General features: G+C 43.1%; 1 protein-coding gene across 2 annotated transcripts in view; it reads right to left on the bottom strand.

Moving 5' to 3' along the window:
- Positions 1-4150: 4150 nt before the first annotated feature.
- Positions 4151-13775, bottom strand: part of LOC132762072 (protein CLEC16A-like) — a 76382-nt gene continuing 66757 nt past the window's right edge. The window contains exons 22-24 of one of the 2 annotated variants that reach the window (XM_067473094.1): positions 12795-12938; positions 6915-7039; positions 5598-5646 (exon numbers count right to left, since the gene is read on the bottom strand). In XM_067473094.1, coding sequence (XP_067329195.1) covers positions 6963-7039; positions 12795-12938 — 221 coding nt within the window. In that variant the 3' untranslated portion in view covers positions 5598-5646; positions 6915-6962. Of the gene's footprint in view, positions 5647-6914; positions 7040-12794; positions 12939-13775 lie in introns of both variants that reach the window. The other variant, XM_067473092.1, reaches the window with a different exon arrangement.

The raw sequence follows: 13775 nt of genomic DNA, 5'->3' as shown, positions 1-13775 counted from the left end.
ATCTAGACTGGACTCCAGGTGAGTTGAGTCAATAAAGGGCCTACGATTTCCTTGATGGTCTCCTTCTCTAAAGCAGTGGTGCCCAACTTGTGGTCTGTGGACCACCAGTTGTCCCCAAGAACTAAAATATGGTCTGCGGCCTCATCGTTACTACACCGTTGCAACTACTGGGTGGTATATGTTCTGTATCAGAAACTAGAGCTGATATGGTCTATCCCAGCGTTTCTCAACCTGGGGGTCGGGACCCCTGAGGGAGTTGCGAGGGAGTGTCAGAGGGGTTGCCAAAGACCATTAGAAAACACAGTATTTTCTGTTAGTATGGGGGTTCTGTGTGCCAAGTTTGGTGGAGTTCAGAATACTCTTTGATTGTAGGTGAACTATAAATCCCAGTAACTACAACTTTCAAAGGTCAAGGTCTATTTTCCCAAACTCAACCAGTGTTCACATTTGGGAATATTGAGTATACATGCCAAATTTGGTCCATATCCACCATTGTTTGAGTCCACAGTGATCTCTGGATGCAGGTGAACTACGACTCCAAAACTCAAGGTCAATTCTCATCAAACTTTTCCAGTATTTTCTGTTGGTCATGGGAGTTTGGTTCAATTCCATCATTCAGGATGCTCTTTGATTGTAGCTGAACTATAAATCCCAGCAACTACAACTCCAAAATGACAAAATCAATCCTCCCCCAATCCCCCCAGTATTCAAATTTGGGCATATCAGGTATTTGTGCCCAGTTTCGTCCAGTGAATAAAAATACACCCTGCATATCAGATATTTACATTACGATTCAGTTACGAAGTAGCAACAAAATTAATTTTATGTTTGGGGTCACCACAACATGAGGAACTGTATTAAGGGGTCGCAGCATTAGAAAGGTTGAGAACCACTGGTCTACCCAATACAATTTTCTGAATCAGCATCCCAAATAGCCAAATTGCCAATATCCGCTGGATAATGGAGAAAGGCAGGGAGTTTCAGAAAGCTGGGTTGCAGTTAAACATCAAAAAACCCCAAGATTATGGCAACAAGAATGACTGACAGGGAAGAATAATAGAGGCCAAGATGAAGTACTTTGGCCACATCATGAGAAGGAAGGAAGGAAAGCTTAGAGAAGACAATTATGTTGGGGAAAATGGAAGGAAAAAGGAAGAGGGGCCGACCAAGGGTAAGATGGATGGATGGTATCTTTGAAGTGACTGGATTGACCTTGAAGGAGCTGGGGGTGGTGACAACTGACAGGGGGCTCTGGCGTGGACTGGTCCATGAAGTCACAAAGAGTCGGAAACGACTGAACAAATGAACAACAACAACCCCAAATAACCAAACCAAATCTAAAGTTGACCAAAAACTGATTCATAACCCTTTTGGTACTAATGTTGGAGAGTGGTCCCTGGTCAAAGTGGTCCCTGATAAAAGGGCCCACTGTTTCCTTCTCTAATTAGAGGCCAGATGGCCATCTGTCTGGAAGGATTGGATGGTGCCTTCCATTTTTCTCACCTGATCTAAAACATTTCTAGGTGGAACCTCCATTATGGCTGAACCCAGACTCATTCAGAGAAGGATATGGCCTCCTTCTCTAAAGGTTTTTAATCAGAGGCCAGATGGCTATTTGTTGAGAAGGGTTTGGTGGTGCCTTCCATTTTTCTCCTCTTCCGTCTTCTGACCTTCTAAGCCGGAATCTCTTATGATGGATAAACAAGACACCACATGGACCTTGTTACTTGCTATTTCCTCTTTGTAAAAGCCAGAGTTCTTTTTTTTAAGTTCTTGAGAAATCCTTCCTGGAGACAAATCATAATCATAACAACAATCCCTATCTTTGTCAAGAAACACACAGAAGAGACGGTTTCTACAGAAAAGGAACCACTTCAGAGGAGAGTCCTGGATTGGGAGCGATTTCCCATCATGGCTGAAGATCCAAAACGAAGACATTTTGAGCCTTTTCAGACAAGGGGAAGGATTGGAATCCTTGCAGGAATGGAGTTCCCAATGTCTCTTGAGATGATTGTTTTTGGAGATAAGAATTCAGGTCGAGGCTCCCTTCTTTAAAACACTTGGGACCTGAAGTATTTGGGGTTATGGATCAAAATCTGAACACAAAACTCATGTAATTTCCATGGATAAAGGTTGGGTCTGCTTCCTCTGATCCGAAGTATTGAGAATATTTCCATATATGCATTATGAAAGATATTGGGAGATAGGATCCAAAACTAAGCACAACATTCATTCTATTTATGTCTATTTTAATTTTTGTTCTGGGCATCTTATGTAATGTGTTTTTAGTTACGTTGTGTGGGTAAGAAATATTATTATTATTATTATTATTATTATTATTAATAATAATAATAATAAAATAAGAAACACAACAAGATTAGTATGCAGCAAACAAGATCACCATGCTGGCTGTTGTATTGGATCACACTTCGGACACTTCCCAAGTGTCTAGGACTGTGTGATGCGTCGGTGAATAATGCGTGCAGATCTCAGTAAGCTGGCCTTCTACAGCTGGCAGGTGGTAGTTTTATCAGGGCCAATTGCGTTTAAATGCAGGCCAAGGTCTTGTGACAATCACCACTGGGATCACCTTTATTGGATCACACATCGGACACTTCCCAAAGTGTCTAGGACTATGTGATGTATCAGCGAATGATGCGTGGAGATCCAAGTAGGGTGGCCTTTTGCAGCTGACAGATGGTAGTTTTGTCAGCGCTGATTGTGTTTAAGTGCAGGCCAAGGTCTTTAGGCGCTGCACCCAGTTTGCCGATCACCATTGGGACCACCTTGTCTGGCTTGTGCCAGAGTCTTTGCAGTTCAATCTTTAAATCCTTGTATTGTTTCAGCTTTTCCAGTTGTTTCTCTTCAATCCTGCTGTTGCCTGGGATTGCAATATCAACGATCTATATTTGGTTTTTAACACGATCGTGGGATCAGGAGTATTGTGCTCCAAAACTCTGTCAGTCTGAATTCAGAAGTCCCAGAGTTGCTTGATGTGTTCATTTTCTGTAATTTTGTCAAGCTTGTGATGTTATTAATATTATTATTTCAGTTCCATAGATACAGCTTGAGTCTCCCTTCTCCAAAATGTTCAGGACCAGAAGGTATTTGGGAATATTTATATAAACATCATGAAATATCTTGGATCCAACATCTTTAGATATAGGTTGAAGCTCCTTTCTATGAAATGCTTGGGACCAGAAGTAATTTGGAAGATTTCCATATAAACATAAAGAGAGATCTTGGAGATGGGGTCCAACTCTAAACATGAAATTAATTTCATTTTTCCTATATACTTTATAGCCATAGCTTACTTTATAAACAATATTTGTAATAATGTTGGGCAAGTTGATACCCCTTGAGTCACCAGAAAGAAAAGGGCGCCACTCTCTCAGTTATCAAAATGTGGACAGGAGCCACATTACTACATTTAACACTAAATAAAAATAACACTGGAGTCCACGGTGGCGCAGTAGGTTAAACCACTGAGCTGCTGAACTTGCTTATTGAAAGGTCACAGGTTCGAATCCGGGGAGAGGTGTGAGCTCCCGCTGTTAGCCCCAGCTTCTGTCAACCTAGCAGTTTGAAAACATGGAAATGTGAGTAGATCAATAGGTAGTACTCTGGTGGGAAGTTAAGGGCGCTCCATGCAGTCATGCTGGCCACATGACTTTGTAGGTGTCTACAGACAATGGTGGTTCTTCGGCTTAGAAATGGAGATGAGCACCAACCCCCAGAGTCGGACACGGCTGGACTTATTGTCAGGGGAAAACCTCTACCTTTACCTAACAATAACACTAAATAATAAAGCCCCATTGTTATTAATCTACGAATCATAGACAAATTGGAGAAAGGAAACATTGAGGAAGAGGAGTTCAAGTTAACAATACTTTTGATTTACTGATGCAAGGCTTACCTGATTTGGCTTGCTTTCATATCCTGTATCTCAGGGTTAACTTTATACTTGAAAAATGACTGAAATTCCTCTCCTTTCTGCAGTACAGGAACCCTTTCCTCTTTCTATGTTCCTTCAGACTGTTCCTTTCTATCCATGGGATCATACACTGAGACAGGCCTGTGTGGAAACAAATGGTCAACCCCTCTCCAACCAAAAACGACAAAACACCACACAATGAAGTGCGAACACCAGTTTGCTAAAATATTTTTACATTCTTCTGAAATGCTTTACACAAAACCCGGCCGCTCTGTGTTTCGCCCAAAGAAGCCCTTGAAGAACGACCCCACCCCGCCCCCCAGAAAAAAAAACACCCCAAGATGCTGCGTGTGTCTTTGCAAACCCGAGACAGACGTGCGGACGACATTTTAAGTTAAAATCATTAACACCAAAAGAATATTACAGTTTATAGGTCTCTAAAGAGCAAGCGATCCAGTGAAGTCGGCAAGACAAGATTTGGAACTTCGGAAAAGAGGGAACCCACCCAAACTGCCATGTCTTCCAGGCAAAATCGGAAGCAAGGAACTAAAAAAAATGGTCAGATAATTTTTTCTGTTGCAAAAAAAATGCTGAGAAAGGAAGAGATCTCACAATCCAGTGGCTCCAAAGTGGAAAGCGAGGGCCTGCAAAACAGGCTGGGATGCAAAAGGATGGGTTCCTCATTGCTGGTTCATACAATGCAAAGGATCCATTTAAAACACTAAAAGAGTAGCCAGGAAAGGAAGGGATCCCTGCATTTCACCAGCCACGGTAACGTAATCATCTTTTCAATTCATTTCCTACCATATCCGTGTCTGAATTTTGAGTTTGCTTTGCGAATGATCCTTCTGATACAAGGACAGGGGCCGAGAATGGAAAGTATCCCAAAATCTGCTGGCACCATGTTTGCAATACAAAGTGAAAAGAGAGGGGCTGCAAAACCAGTTGAGGTGGCCAAACACTGAGCTTGCTCATTGCTGGTTCCTACAATACAGGCTCCTTTTAAAATGTTAAAAGAGTAGCCGAGAAAGGAAGGAATCCCTGCATCAAACAGCCACGATGACTGCATAATACTAATTTCCTCAATTCAATTAATTCCCTGCCGTATCAGTGTCCGAATTCAGAGTTTCGATCCTTTTGACAGAAAAAGGACAGGCAGGAATCCCATCCTCTGCCAGCTAATCAAATAATCCCTTCAGTGGTTCCCAGGCCATATCAGTGCTCTAGTCTGAATTGTTTGCGATTTTAAAAATGGCGGCGGGTTTATTGTTTTTAGGATGGTGACGAAGTGGTGTGGTGTTGATGGAGGTTTCCCCAAGACGAATGTGGCAGGGGTCATGGCTCTTCACCGGCGTCTGATGCTATGTCGCCCAAGGCCCCATCACCGGGGGTCTCTGGTCCGAGGTTGGCCTCTGAGTCGGGGGCCCGGAGCAGGGCGCTGACAGCCAAGATGCTGCCTGGGGCAACAGGAGGCACCAGAGTGAGGGACTCCACACTCAGAGCCTCTGCAGAGAGCAGGGAGATAGAGGGCTGCGGGGCTGGAGTCAGGCAGGGAGAGAGGTGCGTTGTTGCTGCCGTCGACTCCCCTTCAGCGGCAGCCTTGCTGGCGGATTTGGAAACATGTACGGAGGGGTCGTCTGTTCCCGAAAGACGGCCAGAGGATGAGGAGGAAGCAGCGGTGGTCGGGGTCTGCTCAGGGGCTGCCGAGTCGTCTGCAAACGGAAGGAGAAGACAGAGCTCGTGGTCACGTTCTACTAGTAACAACTGATTTGATACAAATGTGGAGGCCATACAATAGAAAGGGGGAAAATCCAGCTCCCCTTCTGCACAGCAGGCCTTGGACGAAGATAAAGATATCATGAGGCTCTCCTAACGAATTGTAACATCAGGCAGCTCCAGGTGAGCAATGCTGAGGACTGGAGGTCCAACAACAACAAAGGTTTGCATGTTTTTATCTATCCATTCATACATCCACTGAATCTATTTACGGGACTCCATCCAACCATCCATTTATCTCTAGATGTCCATTTACCTATCCATCCAACCATCCACTGAATCCTATCTACAGATCGTCATCCAAATACTCATTTATCTCTAGATGTCCATCAATCTATCCATTTATCCATTCAATCTTATCTAAAGACGTCCATCCATCCATCCATCAAATCTATCTATAGATCTCTATCCATTCAGCCATCCATTGAATCTCATCCACAGATGTCCATCCACCCATCTATCCATCCATTGAATCCAATCTAAAGGTGTCCATCCATCCATCGAAACCTATCTAGATATCCATCCATCCATCAAATCTATCTATAGTTCTCTATCCATCCAGCTATCCATTGAATCCCAACCACAGATGTCCATCCATCCATTCACCCATCCATTGAATCCTATCTAAAGGTGTCCATCCATCTATCCAACCAACCACTCATCCATCAAATCTATCTATAGATCTCTATCCATCCAGCCATTCATTGAATCCCACCCACAGATGTCCATCCATCTATCCATCCATTGAATCCAATCTAAAGGTGTCCATCCATCCATCCAATGAATCCTATCTAAAGATGTCCATCCATCTATCCAACCATCCATCCATCAAATATATCTATAGATCTCTCTCCATCCAGCCATCCATTGAATCCAATCCACAAATGTCTATCCATCTAGCCAACCATTGATCGATCCAACCACATGCCAAGAGTTTAAGAGCCTGAATGGCTCCTCTCTAACATGGGCCCCTGAAATATTCATACCAGCCCCACACTAGCCATTAGAAAGAGCTCTCCCCATTTCAAGCCAAAGGGAATCAGGGACAGGCAGAAAGGACACTGGACTGGGCCACAAAGAGGGATGGATGTGGCCCGAAGGAGACGGCAGGCCTGGTGATCTGGGGTTGCCGGAGTGAGGAGGGCAGGGGAGCAGGCATGCAGACACAGACCCATCATGCATGTCAGTGCATGGAGGAACCTGCCTGAGGAGCGTGGCCAAGGACGGCTGCTTCCACTGTTGCCGCCGAGGCCTAGACCCAATGTCCGCCATGACCGTCAGCCTCTGAGAGACTGAGCCCCCGGCGCCGTCCGTTCCGCCCCGGTTTGGCTGGAGGGAGACACAGCGACAGATCATGGGGCGCCATGGGATGGGATGGGATGAAGGGGCGGAAGACAAGAGGAGGAGGAGCGAGAGGAAGGAGGAGGAGGAGAACATGGTTACGAGTCACAAGACAACGGCTGCGGCCCGACGGGACACAGACGAGGGGACCTTCCACGCAGCGGACATGACCAGGCCCCTTCTCTCTCCTCATTGAGTCGAGTGCAACATTTTTTGCATGTCAAATTCTTATTCTTATTACATTATGTAACAAAATTTGAAAAAAAAATCTGTTCCTGATTTGAAAGTGTAACTCTGTTTAATTGTGCAGTAATTACTCTGAAAATAGTTGTTTAACCCCAGAAACTGTGTTTTTGTGGCTGCCACAAACAATGTTGAATTGGTTGACACTTGATGAGATATTCATTGAAACACTATCGCAAAATGTGCTGCAGAATGTCCCGCAAAAATGTTTTTACAGTTTAAGAAACTTTTCCCATGTTTTTATGATAGAACTTATTAGGAAATGACATTTATAAGCCAGGAACAAAAATCTCTCCTCCTTGTGTTAAGCGCAAACTATTTTTGCAGACTGAATAATAATAATAGTAATAATAATAATAATAATAATAATAATAATGTCTGCAAAAATAGTTTGCGCTCAACACAAGGAGGAGAGATTTTTGTTCCTGGGTTATAAATGTCATATTTTGTTCCTGGGTTATAAATGTCATATTATTACTCAATAATAATAATAATAATAATAATAATCTTGGATCTGGGTGCATCATTCGAAAATACATCACACAGTCCTAGACACTTGGGAAATGTTCGACTTGTGATTTTGTGATACGAAATCCAGCATAGAGATCTCGTTTGCTGTGACATACTGTGTTTTTGTGTCAGTAAAATAATAATAATAATAATAATAATAATAATAATAATAATAATAATACCACTTTTATCTCCTTAATTAAGGCGCAAAGTGCAATTCAAAATCTACAAAATATAAATATTAAAACAGAATTAAAGAAACAAATTGGAGAATGCAGAACACACAATGCAGAGGTCTCTCCTCCTCGAGGTTTTGCACACTGAATAATAATAATAATAATAATAATAATAATAATAATAATAATGCCACTTTTATCTCAATTGAGGCGCAAACATATAAATATTAAAATAGCATTAAAATTTTCTTTAAAAGTTGAATAAAAGGAGTTTTAGCTGTCATCGGAATCTGGTTTGAAGCAGTTTGAGGAGAGAAACCATGATATCTTAAAGGCAACCAGAAAAACAGGGTGGAAGAGGATTAATGGGGATTTTCTTTACCAGACCAGCAGAGCCACGTCTATTAATGCTATAATTGAACCCCAAATACATAAATAAATTGTTGAATTGTGAAAGCGACTAAAAGATAACACAATCCTTTCTATTTTGGGGTCTATCTCCCTCCCCAATTCTTCACACAGACCCCCAGAGAGGGAAAATAAACCATCGATAGCCCTGACTGGTTGTTTCCATGTGCCTTCAAGTCATTTCTGACTTATGGTGGCCCCAAGGCGAACCTTCCTAGAAAATATGAGCTTGATCAAGGAAAAGGCAAATGAATGAGAGGCAAAGCTGGAACGATCCACTTAAAAACACAGCATGGGCCATCTTTTACAGATTTCTGGAGGGTTAAGCAATATTCCCTCCTGCTAAACGGCCATAAATCGCCTTGGCACACTCCATCTCCCCAAAGCCAGTGATATATTATAAATTACAAGATTATAACTGGGGGATAAATCCACTCCGTGTTGATAGGAGGCTGAAATACGGCCCTTGGAAGGGAATCAAAGCTGAGCGCAGCATCTTCTCGTTTTCCATCTTCCAAAAGAAATGATCATGAAAAGACCCAAAGGGAAGCAATTTTTTAAAAAGTGGGGGGAGAAAAGACAAGAGGGGAGCCACAAAGACAAAGATTTCTGGAAACTGAAGTAGTTTTTGGAGGAACGGAGGGGACAAATTAGCACAACAGATCAAAGATACCAGAGGTATTTTGCAATGAAGGAAGAAGAGAAGAGGGAAGAGTCAATGGGGAAGGATGATGGCAGAGCTCAACACTGCAAAGAGAAAGAAGTTTTGAGTCGATATCCTTGCCTCTTAATTCGCTTTCCACCATACAAAAACATCATTTGGGTTGTTGTAGGTTTTTTCGGGCTATATGGCCATGTTCTAGAGGTATTCTTTCCTGATGTTTCGCCTGCATCTATGGCAAGCATCCTCAGAGGTAGTGAGGTCTGTTGGAACTAGGAAAATGGGTTTATATATATATGTGGAATGATGTCCAGGGTGGGACAAAGAACTCAGAGAAGCCATTGAAACCCATAAGCATGTGAACAATTTCAACAGAAAGGAGGAAACCATGAAAATGAACAAAATCTGGCTACCAGTATTAAAAAAAAAAACTCTAAAATTACAACAGCAAAACAACAGAGAGGAAACAATCTGGGACATCTAGTCACTTCTCAACAAAAGATTCCCCCAGGCAATAACAAGCCATGCCAAAAAACTGGCAGGCCATCAAATGCTAATCAAGGTGGTCAGTTGAAACATTCACACCTAGCTCCAGCAGACAAGAGTTCTTTGTCCCACCCTGGTCATTCCACAGATATATAAACCCACTTTCCTAGTTCCAACAGACCTCACTACCTCTGAGGATGCTTGCCATAGATGCAGGTGAAACATCAGGAGAGAATGCCTCTAGAACATAGCCATATAGCCCGAAAAAACCTACAACAACCCAGTGATTCCAGCCATGAAAGCCTTTGACAATACAATGTCATTTGGCTTGTTGTGGAGATAAAGCTTCAGTGGAGATCCCTTTCCCCCGTGATAATAACTCTTCCAGTAGAAAATTTCCCTTCTGAGGGGAAGATATGTCTCACTTTCTGTTGTCTCAGCCCCATTCTTAACTGTGGGTTGTTTGCAAGTCAGATGTTTGGAAATGGGGGACGAGTTGTACCTGGGTCTCTATACAAGACCTAAGCTCTGCAAGTCTTGAGGCCAGCATAAAAACAGTCCACATGAAAGGGATCTGGGAGTCTTCGTGAACCCCAGGCTGGACGTGAGCCAAGAGTGTGATGCAGCAGCGGAAAATGTCAATGTGATTCTAGGCTGCATTGAGAGGAGTAGAGTGTCAAGATCAAGGGAAGTAATGACCCCACTTCCTTCTACTTTGAACGGATCTCACCTGGAATAATAACTTGATGCCCAACTCAAACCATTAAAGGAGGAGATGGCCAAGGGGGAAATTGTCACCTAAATTGCAAAATGTCTGGAAACCTTGAATCCCAATGCGGAGCAACTCAGGGATCTGGGTCTGTTTTGCTTGGAGGCGGCTGAGAGACAGGGGCCTGAGAGCCAGTATTAAATATTGGGAAGGAGGTCCCATTGAGGAGGGAGCTCTGGAGACTGGGAAAACAATGAAGAGAGGCATTCAAACTAGACTCCAGGAGAAAAAAAGACTCCAGCTTAACATTAAGAACTTCTTGATTGTAAGAGCCTTGGAGTGTGATAGTGTCTCCTTCTCTGGATGTTGTATAATGGAGTCTGGATGGCCATCTGTCGGGAGATATTGGATAATGCCTTCCTTTTATGGCAAAAGGAGGTTGGACCGGATGTCCCTTGGGGTCCCTTCCAACTGCAGCATTCTATTATTCAGTTATTAATTATTATTCTTATTTTGTTGTTGTTTATTTGTTCAGTTGCTTCTGACTCTTTGTGACCTCCAGGATCAGCCCACGTCAGAGCTCTGTTGCTACCCCCACCTCCTTCAAGGTCACACCAGTCACCAAGGAGAACATGGACCCATTTTGCCCTTGGTCGGTCCCTCTTCATTTTTCCTTCCATTTTCCCCAGCATCACTTTCTTCTCCAAACTTTCTTGTCTTCTCATTATGTGGCCAAAGTACATCTTTGCTTCTAATATCCTTCCCTCCAGTGAGCAGTTGGGCTTTATTTCCTGGAGGATGGACTGGTTGGGTCTTCTTGTGGTCCAAGGCACTCTCAGAATTTTCCTCCAATACCACAGTTCAAAAGCGTCTATTGTCCTTTGATCAGCCTTCCTTATGGTCCAGCTCTCACATCCATAGGTTACTACAGGGAAGACCATTGCTTTAACTATTCTTATTACCATCACTGCCATCATCATTAAGCAGAAGCTGGGTGGCCATCTTGTCCAGAAGGCTTCAATTGTGTCCTCCTTTATGGCAGAAAGAAATTGGACCAGGTGGTCTATTCCAGCTTTTATGTCTCTGCAAACCCCTCTCTACTTTGCTCTGTAAACACAGAGAGCATCCTCTTTAAATGAAACAACATAAAAGCCCATATGGAAGCGGGATGATGGGATTTGTAGGCTAGAATTTCCCAGGGCTGAGGAAAGCTGGTTGCGAGTGGCACCCCATAGGGCGGAAATCAATGCTCATTCATCTTTCATGGCTATATGTAATTAAATTACCTCCAATATTGCCTTGGATTTTGCCAGTTAGAGAAATCTCCTTTCTTTTTGAGCCTTTTTGAGCTGCCATAGAGCAATTTCTTCATTGGGGTGCTATGAGTTTTCCGGAGTGTATGGCTATGTTCCAGAAGCATTCTCTCCTGATGTTTCACCCACATCTATGGCAGACATTCACAACCTCACAACCTCTGAGGATGCCTGCCATAGATGTGGGCAAAATGTCAGGAAAGAATGCTTCTGGAATATAGTCATACAGCCTGGAAAACTCACAGCAATCCAGTGATTGTGGATACGAAAGCCTTCGACAACACAATTTCTCCATCGTTTCGCAGTGCTTTCGTGAGCCTAGACAGGCCCAAAATCCCAAAGGCGGGGTCTGAATTCTTAGGAATGGGTCAAAGCCATTCAAGGAAGAGACTTCGATTTTCAACTAAGAGAAGCGTCACAAAAGTCCCCATCGATCGAGGGACTTTCCTCACTTCCTGGTCCTCAAAAGTGAAAAGGGAAAGACAAAGGAAAACAGTTCCTCTTTTCAAGGCCCTTTGCAAAATGAAGACATCATCAAGGAAACGAGACGAGAAGAAACGCCTTCAAAAATAATATATATTTATTCCTTTCTCTCAGGAAGTTCTGAGTATATATGTGTGTATTTACCTTCGGGTCCCCATTCGACTTATTGGGGACCTCATTAAGTTTTTCATGGGGTTTTCTTAGGGAAACAAACCTCTAGTATTTCTTGGAGGACTCCCATACAAACACCAGCCAAGCTTCCAAGAGAAGCCTGGATCGAGTGCCTTTTAGGGTCTTGAGCCCCCGGAAACATGGAAAACAAAATAAACTCATCATAAAATAAATAATTAGGAAAATAACACTATTATGCTCCTGGTTTGAAAGTGTTATTTCCTGCTTAATTGTGCAGTCCTTACTTTGAAGTTCGTTGTTCTACTCCAGAAACTTTGTTTTCGTGGCTGCCACAAACTATTTTGAATTTGTTGCGCCTCGATGAGATATTCATTGAAAAATTGTACCAAAATGTGCTGTAAGACGTCCTTCCCATAAAATCAAAGTTTCTGCAGTTTAATAAACTTTCCCCATGTTTTTATGATAGAACCAATTAGGAAACGATGTTTATAATCCAGGAACAAAAATCGTGTTACAGAGTGTAATGGATGCGACGTCCGGGTGCAGTTCGTTAGGTCCGGGGGTGAAAGGCGGACAGACAAAGGGAATTTTCTGAATGGTATTCAAAGGGATTTGGGTTTACCTGCAGGGCTCTGGACGGCCGAAGGGGTGGAAGAGGAGCTGGCGGCAGCTGAGTCGCAGCGTCCAGTGCTTCCACTGGAGGAAGGGGACGGTGAGGGGCTCGGCGAGGGAGTCAGGGAGGGTCGGCACTGGGCCACTGCAAAACCTACAAGAGACAGAGAAACAGGCAGACATCAAGACATCACCGAGGAGGAAGGAGAAACACAAAACACCCCCGGCAGCCATTTCATATTGTCATCTTGGACCTATCGCCCTCGAGATGGGGCTGTCGCTTCTTTATTTATTTATTTATTTATTTATTTATTTGCTGCATTTGTTAACCGCCACTCTCAGCCCTAGGGCGACTCGCGGCGGTGTACAACATATAAAAACATATTTTACAATAAACTACAACGACAAAGAACAACCTATCACTAATACACTATCATCTAATTACACTAAAATAATCCGCTTCGTCTTATCATAGAATCATAACTTCTTCCCAAACACCTTGTCCTTGCTGCTTTTAATGATGCACATCATACTATAGGGCACAGTTCACAGAGCAGTTGTTCTTTGGCAGCTGACATGCCTTCAGTGTTGATTGAGATTATTGTCATGGTTGGTCCTGAAAATCCACGACATGCGAGTGTGGAGAAGAGCAAACCACTGACCACCTGCTGCAATGCAATCTGAGCCCTGCCACATGCACATTGGAGGACCTTCTTGCAGCAACACCAGAGGCACTCCAAGTGGTCAGTTACTGGTCAAAGGACATTTAATCAACTACCAAACTTGCAAACTTTGTGTTTTGTCTGTTTGTTTGTTTTTGTTAAAAATGTAATACAAATGTCTGGTTGCTGCTGACACGATAAATAAATAAATACTCTAGGTCATCATCCTAGCCAGCAATGAAAGGACCAAGGCATTGACATCTTCAGCCCATCCTCTGTTCGAATTATCAGCCAGCATGTCAACAGCTTAAATCAAGAAAAAACTTCCT

Source organism: Anolis sagrei, chromosome X (assembly GCF_037176765.1).
Source record: "Anolis sagrei isolate rAnoSag1 chromosome X, rAnoSag1.mat, whole genome shotgun sequence".
Classification (NCBI taxonomy): Eukaryota; Metazoa; Chordata; class Lepidosauria; order Squamata; family Dactyloidae; genus Anolis; species Anolis sagrei.
Note: the sequence above shows the minus strand (reverse complement) of the source record. Positions and strands in the feature narration are given on the sequence as shown.